Below are 12,699 nucleotides of genomic sequence, written 5' to 3'. Positions count from 1 at the left end.
ATGAGTGGGTGGCTGGATCAGTGTGGGGCCAGGGAGAGCCGCCACACAGGCACCCATCATTTTCTACAGCCAGTCGAGGGAAGACGGGAGGGGGAAAGACTGGGAGTCGAGATCCCATACTCCCCGGTCTCGGTCTGTGCTAAGGTATATTTTAAACAGGAGGGGTACCCCGCCTCCACACAAGGACAAGGGAACGGCTCGGGGCTGGCGGAGCAGGCTGGTCTGTAAATCCATTCTGCCTGTTTTAAAGTTTAAGACGATCAAAGGGGGGTGGAAGGTACTTTTAATGCCCGAGTGGGAGGAGCAATACCCACTCGAATTTCGCGACCCATCATCGGCACGTGATGATCGGGGTTTATTTAAGCATGTTGTTTCAAATGTTTAACGATTTTTTTTGTATTTTGTGTTGCAGCCCCAAGTTGAGCAGATGCGTAGGATCCTCTCCGTGCTTGGGACCAGTTTGTGACAACTCCAAGTTGAGCAGAGGCGTAGGACCCTCTCCGTGCTTGGGATCATTTTGATTACATTGTGTAACTAAGATTGCAACATTTTGTAATAACTTATGATGTAAAAAAAGTGATTGTAAATTTGGTTTACACTGTAAAATTTTACAAGCGTGTAGGGGTATGAGACCCCTTATTGAAAACTGAAGTATCTGTAAGATGCCTACCGTAACATGGTTTTTTTTTCTTGAATTTAAGGGGAATAGACGGGACGGGGATCAGTGGCAGATAGCTATTAGGTAAATACAGGGGATGGTTGTTTGTGAGGGGTCAGAAATTATTGCTAATTTCTTCAAGAGGATACTACAAGCAAGCTGGAAGTATCCAAGGGCGGACTGTAAGAATTCGCAATAATTTACAGTCCTGAAGATCAATTTTTTTGATGAAAGAATCCCTGGGCGTTGTGCTTTTAAATTTCCAGGGATAAAAATGGCTGTCGCACCACATGGCCGAAGACAAAGAGGCTTGGAATGCAGCTTTCTGTGTCTGGAAGTAAGGTTCAATGAAGACCACAGCACAATGCTTTGTTTACAAAGCAATTTAATGCTATTAGCATTTGTTTGTATATCGATTGGATACATCTAAACTGCAGAAGAGACTTCTGTACCTTGAATGGGAAACGTTTAAGAATTGAATGGGTCTAAATCACTTAGCATTCTCGACAATAGGGCAGTTGTATTTCCCTTTTGTTTCAGCCCAGGGAGCTCCGGAAGACACATTAACCCAGTCTAACCACTTTGAGTTAGCCAATCACAGCTTTCTCTTGTGTATTGGACCCTTTGGGTGGGGAATTTTGCACACAGCCCTTGCAGGGCAGAACAGCAGGGGGGAGGGGGGGCTCACCAAATATATAAGATAGCTGCTGAGAAGCTATCTCTCTTTTTACTTCCTGGGACCATAGGTGAGTCTCTCTCTCTCTCACTTCGCTGGACCACAGGTGAGCAGAGTTTCTGACTCCTCAACAAGGCAACCTAGCAGGAGTTAAGGGGTGGTGATTTAAGGGTATTGCTAAGATTGTTTCAATAACATTGTAGCCATTGTATCCCTCGTTTTCGCCATCTGCAACCCCTGTTATATAGTTTTACTGTAATTACTGTGTTCGTGTGGTATAGTTTATTCTTTTGATTGTAGTTTATTTAGGTAATAAAACTTGATTTTTCTCTCATCCAAACCACTTGTTCCATTTTAATATCATTAATTATAAGTTCCTCCACTCAGAACTAAAGGAGGGGTAGCGATTCGGTACCGCTGTTTTAAAATTGGTTTTATTGGAATTGGTCTGAGTGCAGGCAAAGGTTGCAAGACCAGGAAAATTACTTTAAACCAGTTTAAACAAGCCCCCAACCCTTACATCTGGGTTGAGATAATATGCAGCCTCAGGATTGAGATAATGTGCAGTCTCTGGATTCAGATAATGTGCAGTCTCTGGATTCATATAATGTGCACTCTCTGGAATGAGATCATGTGGAGTCTCTGGGTTCAGATAATGTGTAGTCTCTGGATTGAGGTAACGTGGAGTCTCTGGATTGAGATGATGTGCAGTCTCTGGATTGAGATGATGTGCAGTCTCTGGATTGAGTTAATGTGCAGTCTTTGGATTGAGATAATGTGGATTCTCTGGATTGAGATACCATGGAGTCTCTGGATTGAGATAATGTGGAGTCTCTGGATTGAGATAATGTGGAGTCTCTGGATTGAGATAATGTGGAGTGTCTGGATTCAGATAATGTGGAGTCTCTGGATTAATATAATGTGGAGTCTCTGGATTGAGATAATGTGCAGCCTCAGGATTGAGATAATGTGCAGTCTCTGGATACAGATAATGTGGAGTCTCTGGAATGAGATATTGTGCAGTCTCTGGAATGAGATAATGTGCAGTCTCTGGATTGAGATAATGCGGAGTCTCTGGATTGAGATAAATGTGGAATCTCTGGATTGAGATAGTGTGCATTCTCTGGATTGAGATAATGTGGAGTTTCTGGATTGAGATAATGTGCAGCCTCTGGATTGCGATAATGTGGAGTCACTGGAATGAGATAATGTGGAGTCTCTGGATTGAGATAATGTGCAGGATCTGGATTCAGATGATGTGGAGTCTCTGGGTTGAGATAATATGCAGCCTTAGGATTGAGATAATGTGCAGTCTCTGGATTCAGATAATGTGCAGTCTCAGGATTCAGATAATGTGCAGTCTCTGGAATGAGATCATGTGGAGTCTCTGGGTTCAGATCATGTGTAGTCTCTGGATTGATGTAACGTGGATTCTCAGGATTGTGATGATGTGCAGTCTCTGGATTGAGATAATGTGCAGTCTCTGGATTGAGATAATGTGCAGTCTCTGGATTGTGTTAATGTGCAGTCTCTGGATTGAGACAATGTGGAATCTCTGGATTGAGATACCGTGCAGTCTCTGGATTGAGATAATGTGCAGTATCTGGATTGGTATAATGTGCAGTCTCTGGATTGAGTTAAACTGGAGTCTCTGGATTCAGATAATGTGCAGTCTCTGGATTCAGATAATGTGCAGTCTCTGGATTCAGATAATGTGCAGTCTCTGGATTGAGATAATGTGCAGTCTCTGGATTGAGATAATGTGCAGTCTCTGGATTGAGATAATGTGCAGGATCTGGATTCAGATGATGTGCAGTCTCTGGATTGAGATAATGTGGATTCTCTGGGTTGAGATAATATGCAGCATCAGGATTGAGATAATGTGCAGTCTCTGGATTCAGATAATGTGCAGTCTCTGGATTCAGATAAGGTGGAGTCTCTGGGTTCAGATAATGTGTAGTCTCTGGATTGAGATCATGTGGGGTCTCTGGGTTCAGATAATGTGTAGTCTCTGGATTGAGGTAACTTGAAGTCTCTGGATTGAGATGATGTGCAGTCTCTGAATTGAGATAATGTGCAGTCTCTGGATTGAGATAATGTGCAGTCTCTGGATTCAGATAATGTGCAGTCTCTGGAATGAGATCATGTGGAGTCTCTGGATTGAGATAATGTGCAGTCTCTGGATTCAGATAATGTGGAGTCTCTGGATTAAGATGTTGTGGAGTCTCTGGATTGAGATAATGTACAACCTCAGGATTGAGATAATGTGCAGTCTCTAGATACAGACAATGTGGAGTCTCTGGATTGAGCTAATGTGGAGTCTATGGATTGAGATAATGTGGAGTCTATGGATTGAGATAATGTGCAGTATGTGGATTGGTATAATGTGCAGTCTCTGGATTGAGTTAAACTGGAGTCTCTGGATTCAGATAATGTGCAGTCTCTGGAATAAGATAATGTGCAGTATCAGGATTCAGATAATGAGCAGTCTCTGGATTCAGATACAGTGCAGACTCTGGATTGAGATAACGTGCAGTCTCCACATTGCGATAACATGGCGTCTCTGGAAAGAGATAATGTGGAGTCTCTGGATTGAAATAATGTGGAGTCTTTGGATTGAGATACTGTGCAGTCTCTGGATTGAGATAATGTGCAGGATATGGATTCAGATGATGTGGAGTCTCTGGATTGAGATAATGTGGAGTCTCTGGGTTGAGATAATATGCAGCCTCAGGATTGAGATAATGTGCAGTCTCTGGATTCAGATAATGTGCAGTCTCTGGATTCAGATAATGTGCAGTCTCTGGAATGAGATCATGTGGAGTCTCTGGGTTCAGATAATGTGTAGTTTCTGGATTGAGGTAACGTGGAGTCTCTGGATTGAGATGATGTGCAGTCTCTGGATTGAGATAATGTGCAGTCTCTGGATTGAGATAATGTGCAGTATCTGGATTGAGTTAATGTGCAGTCTCTGGATTGAGATAATGTGGAGTCTCTGGATTGAGATACCGTGGAGTCTCTGGATTGAGGTAATGTGGAGTCTCTGGATTGAGATAATCTGGAGTCTCTGGATTGAGATAATGTGGAATCTCTGGATTGAGATAATGTGCAGCCTCAGGATTGAGATAATGTGCAGTCTCTGGATACAGATAATGTGGAGTCTCTGGACTGAGATAATGTGCAGTCTCTGGATTGGTATAATGTGCAGTCTGTGGATTGAGTTAAACTGGAGTCTTTGGATTCAGATAATGTGCAGTCTCTGGATTGTGCTAATGTGCCCTCTCTGGATCCAGATAATGTGCAGTCTCTGGATTGAGATAATGTGCAGTCTCTGGATTCAGATAATTTGCAGTCTCTGGATTCAGATGATGTGCAGTTTCTGGAATGTGATAATATGCAGTCTCTGGATTGAGATAATCTGCAGTCTCTGGATTGAGATAGTGTGGATTTTCTGGATTTAGATAACGTGCAGTCTCTGGATTCAGATAATGTGCAGTCTCTGGATTCAGATAACGTGCATTTTCTGGATAGTGATGATGTGCAGTCTCTGGATTGAGATAATGCACAGTCTCTGGATTGAGATAATGTGCAGTCTCTGGATTGAGATAATGTGCAGTCTCTGGATTGAGATAATGTGCAGTCTCTAGATTGAGATAATGTGCAGTCTCTAGATTAAGATAATGTGTTGTCTCTGGATTCAGATAATGTGGAGTCTCTGGATTCGGACAGTGTGCAATCTCTGGGTTCATATAAGGTGCTTAAAGCTTTGCTTGTCTGCTGGTGATTGATATTATGAATGGTTGCTACTGGAGGGTGACCACTGTCCATCCATAGTCTATCCATCGTGGGTAATCGTTAGCAGTGCCATTGTTATTTCTCTCTATAAGGAGCTGGTGGTCAAGTCTCTACATTGATAGCACAGCTTTAACAGTACAGTTCTCTAGAGTTTACCTGACGTGAAGGCTTCTAGTGTGTATGCCTTGTGACATGCTGAGTGTTGTCTGTATCCCTATATATCATAGCTGCATACCAAATTGCAAACTCATCATCTTGCCTGTTCATAGCCTTACCTGTTTAATATCAAACCTCCTCCCAACATTAGCCACTTCTCATCATGCTGGTACCCAGACTAACTCGATTAGTATCATGTCTAATTATACAGCACCGTCCAAGTATCATCTATTATCAATTTATAGAAAGCCTATTTATAATCTTACAGTTTAAAACACTCCTTCATTTCCTGCTTATCTCTATGTAATGTATCCCAGTTTATCCTCTAATAGAGGCCAGTTCACGTACATGTTTCCACATTCAAACGTCTCTGCGTCTGGCTCTTTTCATTCTCGGATTGCCTGATTGAATTTGTTCCTTAATTTATCCTGTTTTCGTACACTGTTCTAATACCGTAATGTATCTAGTAAACAAAGCTTAGCAGCGGCGGCTGGTGGCCGTTTTGACAGGTGAGGTTCAGCTATAAATGCTTACCATGCCAGCGTGTTACCATGGTAATGTGTTCTTTGCGTATGCGCAATGCATTTCACTTTCTTGTCATTATAAGAAAAAAGGAAGGTGACAGAAAAGAATGAGAGGGAAGCCGGTGAACAGGTGAGAGGAGAGGAAGCTGATCATCACTTTGGGAATGGCAGCTCCTTTTCTTCAACTTGTTCTTCTCGACATTTCTATTGTAAACCTCCATCCCTCCCCTTAATCTCATGGCCCAGGCCTCCTCTCCCATCTCTCCCCACCATACCTCCCCCAACCCCCCCACTCCCGGCTCTGAGCAGGCCTCCCCGTTCACCTGTCGGGTTCTTATGGAATCCCACCATCGCCATGTGGAGCAGGACCCCACCGCTGGGCTCCATTCTGCTCACCGACGGCTCGAGCTCCTGCCGACAGTGGCACTACTCCCTGCTTGCACACGCACACACAAGGAAAATTCTAGGTGAGACAGTGCCTCACCTGACGAGCTGTCTCTGGTGCTTTGATTATCATAAAGCTTCTCACCATTCACTCACATCAGTGTGTCAGGTTCCACATGTGCACAGTTGACACCTAGCTCTACCTCACCACCACCTCTGTCGACCGCTCCACTGGTCCCATATTATCAGACTGCTTGTCCGACATCCAGTCCTGGATGAGGCAAAGTTTCTTCCAATTAAACATGAGAAGACCAAAGCCATTGTCTTCAGCCCTCATCACACACTCCATTCCCTAGCCACCAATTGCATCCCCCTACATGGCCGCTGTCTCAGACTGAACCAGACTGTTCGTAACCTCGGCGTCCTATTTGACCCTGAGCTGAGCTTCCGATCCCATATCCTCTCCATCACAAAGACAGCTTACTTCCACCTCTGTAACAGTGCCCGTCTCTGCCCCTACCTCAACCCACCTGCTGCTGAAACCCTCATCCATGCCTTTGTTAACTCCAGGCTTGACTATTCCGATGCTCCCCTGGCTGGCCTCCCCTCTTCCACTCTCCATAAACTTGACCTCATCCAAATCTCATTTACTGCCCGTATCCTCACCTGGACAAAATCCTGTTCACCTATTACCCCTGTACTCACTGACCTACATTTGCTCCCAGTCCATCAATGTCTTGATTTTAAAATTCTTAACCTCATGTCTAAATCCTTCCATAATCTCACCCCTCCCTATCTCTATACACTCCTCCAGCCTACATCCCCCCGAGAACTCTGCATACCTCCAATTCTAGACTCTTGTGCATCCCCCATTTCTTTCATCCCACCATTGACAGCCGTGACCTGAGCTCTGGAATGCCTTCCCTAAACCTTTCTGCCTCTCTACCTCTCTCTCCTCCTTTAAGATGCTCCTAAAAGCCTACATCTTTGACCAAGCTGTTAGCCCCCCATCCTAATATCTCCTTCTGTGGCACAGTCTCAAGTTTTGTCTGATTACTCTCCCGTGAAGCGCCTTGGGACATTTTACTATGTTAATGGCACTATATAAATGCAATTTGTTGTTGTCTACCATGCCTATGAAATAGTGCTATATTTTATGGATTAGTGCTTACGGTGCAGAGCCTTTGTACGATGGGAACGTTGTTCAGGAATTCGGGACTGGAAGTCAGTATACTTGCTTTGCTGCCCGCACACTTCCTGTCTGCTAAAACAAACTATACAGTCTGCCAATCATGCATGGTGATCTCTGCACCTGAATTTTCAATAAAGGGTTCGATCACACGAAGCTCTGTGCTGGAGTGCTAACCCATAAAGTTTATCCAATAGTCTTCGTAATGCACTACCACCAGTGCAATGTCATAAGCCAGAAATTAATATATATTTTTGGTGGTTAAATACTCATCGATTTAGGCGCTGAGGAACAGAATAATTTTCTCACAGTATTAGCATTAAGAGGACTAGGTTAGGTGTAGTACAGCAGAGTTTTTACTTTGCAGTGATGCAGAATAACAGTATAATTCAAGAGGCAGGTCCCGACTTGAGTGGAACCTAGTTGCCCCTTGACACCACAAGCTGAACGGAAAGGAAGAAGTACTGTCTAAAGGGATTGGTTGGCACTATGGGTTAGCACATCTGCCCTCTCATCTCTGTCACTACCCAGACATTAGCCCAGGTGTTAGCTGTGGCTCGGTTGGTAGCACTCTTACCTCTGAGTTAGAAGGTTGTGGGTTCAAGTCCCACTCCAGAGACTTGAGCATGCAATCTAGGCTGACACTACAGTGCAGTACTGAGAGAATGTTGCACTATCAGAGGTGTGGTTTTCAGATGCGATGTTAAATCAAGGCCCATCTGCTGTCTCAGGTGGACCTGAAAGATTCCATGGTACTTTTTGAAGAAGAGCAGGTGTCCCCAGTGTCCTGGCCAATATTTATCCCTCAACCAACATCTCTGTTTGTGGGAGGTTGCTGTGTGCAAATTGGCTGCCCTTTCATCTCTGTCACCATCTCATTACAACAGTGGCTAGACTTCAAAGCACTTCATTGGCCGTAAAGCACTTTGGGACGTTCTGAGGTTATGAAAGGCGCTGTAGAAATGCAAATACTTTAATTCTTTCAGACTTATTTCCCATAAAGCTAGCAGAGAGAAGAGTCTTTCATCCCTCAATCTGGGCTGGACACCAAAGCAGGTGACAGAGATGAAAGGGCAGTGTGCTAACCCATAGTGACAACCAATCCTTTAGACAGAATGTTGATGTATTTCTTCCTTTCCGTTCAGCTTGCGGTGTCTTTCACGAACTCCATCACCGGTTTAGCTTTGAATATTAGATAATGGCCCATCTTAAAATAGGCCTCTGTTTATATCTGCTTCTGTAGTGCACAATTACCAAACTGATTACCATTCTCAGAGGTGTAGTTAGTCTCATATTATCATCAGACTACTTATTACCCATTGTCATGGTTAAAAAAAATAGAGGCTGTAATTACTTTAAGTTATACATTTCATTATCCAGGAAAGAGAGCGGGAGAGGAGACAAAAAGAACAGAATCATAATCTTGCTGTAGGTAACTCACCGACAGATATTGTCCAAACAGCAATTATTTTCATGAACGCCTTTGTTCTTGAGTTGAAGCGACTGTGATGGATGGGATTCCGTATCGCAATGTACCGATCCAAAGATATTGCGCACAAGTGCATGATGGACGCAGTGGAAAATAGCACATCAAAATAAATCCATATGGGACAGAGTTTGGCAGGTAACGGCCAGATGTATCCTAAACAGAAGAGCGAGTAGATCAGTGAATGATTGAAATATATTTGAACCTTAGATTTTTTAGTTTTTGTTTTTAAATACGTACAGGCTTTAAATCATCTGAAGCAAGTATTTATGACAGTTAAGTTCAGATGTGATAATAGAAAATGAGACCAAGGTGCAGAACACAATCTTTGGTTCAACAAAATATATCATGATAATCTTCAAAAACAGGAAATACTGCCTGTTGTCGTTTTTGGGATGTAGCGCAAAAATGCCACCAGAGCCTCAGGCCGAAGCAGAACACATTTCATTTCTATGATTTGTACATATTTTCATATATTGTTACCACTCACAACAGCACAACTACCAATAACTGTTTATAATAAAGAACTTGAAAGAAAGACTTGCATTTATATAGCGCTTTTCACGATGTCAGGACGTCCCAAAGTGCTTCACAGTCAATGCAGTACCTTTGAAATGTAGTCACTGTTGTAATGTAGGAAACACGGCAGCCAATTTGCACACAGCAAGCTCCCACAAACAACAATCAGATAGATTACCAGATACAGGAAACTTTCTGGTATCCGGCACCGACGGGACCGAGCTGGTGCCGTTAGATCAAAACTGCCGTAGAAACCAGCGCTAATGTCAAAACATACGGAGCTCAGAGCTCCGTGTGAAGCAACAAACCCTGTTGCTTAGCAACAGCTTCAAAACAGTCGGCGCAGCTTGCAAGCATCTAGCTGAAGCTGTTGCTTAGCTACAGAGACGCTTGCAGAGCCAGGACTGGAGAAAAGAAGCAACGAAAAGAAAAAAAATTATTTGAACCGACTCCTGAATTTTGCTGGTAGATAGAACTTTCCGGACATTTAACCTCCGGATAAACGAAAGTTTCCTGTAATTTGTTTTAGTGATGTTGGTTGAGGGATAAATATTGGCCAGGACACCGGAGACACCTACTCTTCTTCAAAAAGTACCATGGAATCTTTCAGGTCCAACTGAGACAGCAGATGGGCCTTGATTTAACATTGCATCTGAAAACCCTGCTCTTTTTCAAATAATGCCATAGGTTCTTTTGCATCCATCTGAGAGGGCAGATGGGGCCTCGGTTTAACGTCTCATTTGAAAGACAGCACCTCTGATAATGCAGCACTCCCTCAGTAGTGCACTGGAGTGTCAGCCTAGTTTTTGTGCTCAAGTCTCTGGAGTCACATTAATTCTTTCTGCCTGAAATATTACCCTATCTTTTCTCTTTTCCGGTGACGACTGATCTGCTGTTTATTTCTGTGTGTTCTTGTTTTTCATTTCAAATTTTCAGTATTTGCCATTTGTTCTCTTTATCCCCGTCAGTTTATTTGTTTGCTAATTAGCTGCTGGTTACAGAAACAGGCAGTACTTTCCACCTCTTTAGAAGGATTTACAGGCCAATTATGCTATACACTTTGCACAGAAGTAAAGCAATTTTGACTTCCCTTAGAGTCAGATTGTGTATCGTAAATTCGGTGTGAGGTCAGTTAAATCAAACTCTGGTGAATGACGTTTAATCACCTAGAGCTGGTGGGTCTCAGAGCACTTCAGATTCACACTGGGAAACAATGCAGGGTTCCCAAATTAACTAAAGTTCTGCTTCAGGACATTTAACAATGTATTTGTAACCTGTTTAATGCTAGCAGAGAGACTCAGCTCTTTGTTAATGATAAAATTGAACCATTTTCCATAAGCATGGAGCTGGCAGGATATCCTAAGCCTGCTGGCTCTCCATTGCTCAAATTACAGTACAAGAAAATCAACTGCAATGAAATGACTTAGACTGAAAAGCAGAGGGTGGAAAGTTGTTCAAGGCACAAGGGGTGAGGAATCAGCATAATGAAGGGGCGAAACAGACTAAAAGAGTAAGCTATGGGGGACTGTGCAAGTGGTGCATCTTAGGGCAGATAGAAGAGGGATTAAGCAGAAATATAGCAAAGGAAAAATTAGAAAAAGTAGAAGGGAAAAGGGACTGAGGAATATGAATGGCACACGCTCCGCCCGTTTGTGCCTGGATTTTGCAAGCAGGGTCCTACGATTGGTGTAGGACCCTGATTTGAAATATATAAGCAGCCATTTACAGGCCTGATTTTCAACTGCCATCTGTTTTTCAGGAAAGAAATGGGTGGGCAGCAGTTGAAGAGCTAACACTGGTACAGGTGCAATAAGCTGAATGGTCTTTTCCTGTGTTGTAGTCTCTGTGACAAAATGAAAGCAAGTGAGATGGTGCTGGCTTTTCCTCTACTGTCCTGGACATGTTTATCTTTTTTTTTTGTATGAAACCATCATGGCGTGTGAATGGAAACAGTGTCAGAAAGGGAAACTCATGCCTCCAAATGCTCAGAAAACAGATTCGGAGTGTAACTAAAGTGCTAAACTCACTACTGACTCTTCCGCACACCCTGAGCAAAGGCTGGCCTGATATCATAGCCTAAAAACTACTGTTATTTTAAGAGTTAACTATAGTTTGCTATAGTTTTGGGGAAAATCATGATTTTGCTGTTTTCAGCACATCTCCCACAGAGGAGGCAGCTAATGAAAAGGGAGAAGCACCAATCCTTCCATCAGCATCAAAGTGCAATTCGAGCCCTGATTTTAACCTGGGGTGGGTTCGGTGCAGGCAAGGGCAGCGCAGGCAAGAGAATCCCTCGTGGATTGGTCAGTGTGAAGTCCGGGCCATTTAAACTCCTGTGGCCTTATTTTAATATTTGAGATCTGCCTCCCACCTGAAGTCAGTAGGAATGATGTCAAGACCGATGGGCATCAGTGGGAATTGGCAGAAGCTGGACTCCGCTGGTGACCCAAGGAAATGGTCCTCAACATAAAATAAGTGCAGTGAGGTGGGTAGGTGTTTTCAGAGCTGATGCTGGTCAGGAGAAAGAGGATAGATGGCGGCATGGGTGGCCCAAAGGTTCCTTGCGGGGCCCAAAGGACCACCTTCTGCAACCCCCCCCCCTCAAGGAATCCTTATGAAAATGTAACTTACCTTGGCCTCTTCTGGCCATGCTGCTGCTTCACACCAGGTTTCACTGGCGGCTCCAGCAATGTGCGGGCCTGCCGCGATTAGGCCCATTGTCCGCTTGTGGCGGGTGGCCACCATGCTGCGGAATCCTGGCAGTTAAAATAACGGCAGGCACGAAGGCGTCAAGAATTCAGCGCAAACACCCCGACTGCCATTTTAATCATCTCAGCGGGTAGGGTTAAAATCAGGCCTAAGGAGGCAGTCAAGCAGCTAAGATAAGTACCAAACTGCCCCTGTTTGTGTCCAGTCCCACACTAAGGGCTGAATTCTGCCGGTGCTCAGAGGGCGGATTCGGAGGCGGGTCCGCTGTCAAAATCCAAATGATTGACAGCGGGGCGGTATCCCACTCTAAACCCGCCTCCTTGTGAGTTTCCCTAATGCCGGCTCTGCCTGTGCTTTGCCGACACGGCACTAAGCGGCGGGTCATTCAATTGTGCTAATTGAGAGGGTGTTTAAACCAATTTACTCACCATTTTAGCAGGAACAAAGTATCTTCCCAAGTTTTCCACAAGGTTCCCACCGCTCGGGGATCACGCCAGGTAAGCATGTCAGGCTCTGAACAACTTTCCATTTCTTTAATAGGTGACAGCTGCAAAAGTGGTTTAAAACCTACCATTTTACAGCTGGTCACTTTCCATTCTCAGA

General features: G+C 43.9%; 1 protein-coding gene across 1 annotated transcript in view; it reads right to left on the bottom strand.

The window, feature by feature from the left end:
* The window catches only part of htr2aa (5-hydroxytryptamine (serotonin) receptor 2A, genome duplicate a), a 154,003-nt gene extending 141,677 nt beyond the window's left edge, over positions 1 to 12,326 (bottom strand). Inside the window, exons 1-2 of the mRNA XM_086006473.1 lie at positions 12,019 to 12,326; positions 8,824 to 9,024 (exon numbers count right to left, since the gene is read on the bottom strand). Of these exons, the coding sequence (XP_085862599.1) occupies positions 8,824 to 9,024; positions 12,019 to 12,037 (220 nt within the window). The 5' untranslated portion in view covers positions 12,038 to 12,326. The remainder of the gene's footprint in view (positions 1 to 8,823; positions 9,025 to 12,018) is intronic.
* Positions 12,327 to 12,699: the final 373 nt, after the last annotated feature.

Source organism: Somniosus microcephalus, chromosome 14 (genome assembly GCF_052327205.1).
Source record: "Somniosus microcephalus isolate GS21.2 chromosome 14, FLI_Smic_1.0, whole genome shotgun sequence".
In the NCBI taxonomy this organism is placed as follows: Eukaryota; Metazoa; Chordata; class Chondrichthyes; order Squaliformes; family Somniosidae; genus Somniosus; species Somniosus microcephalus.
The sequence above is the reverse complement of the archived record's forward strand: the minus strand, read 5'-3'. Positions and strand labels throughout refer to the sequence as shown.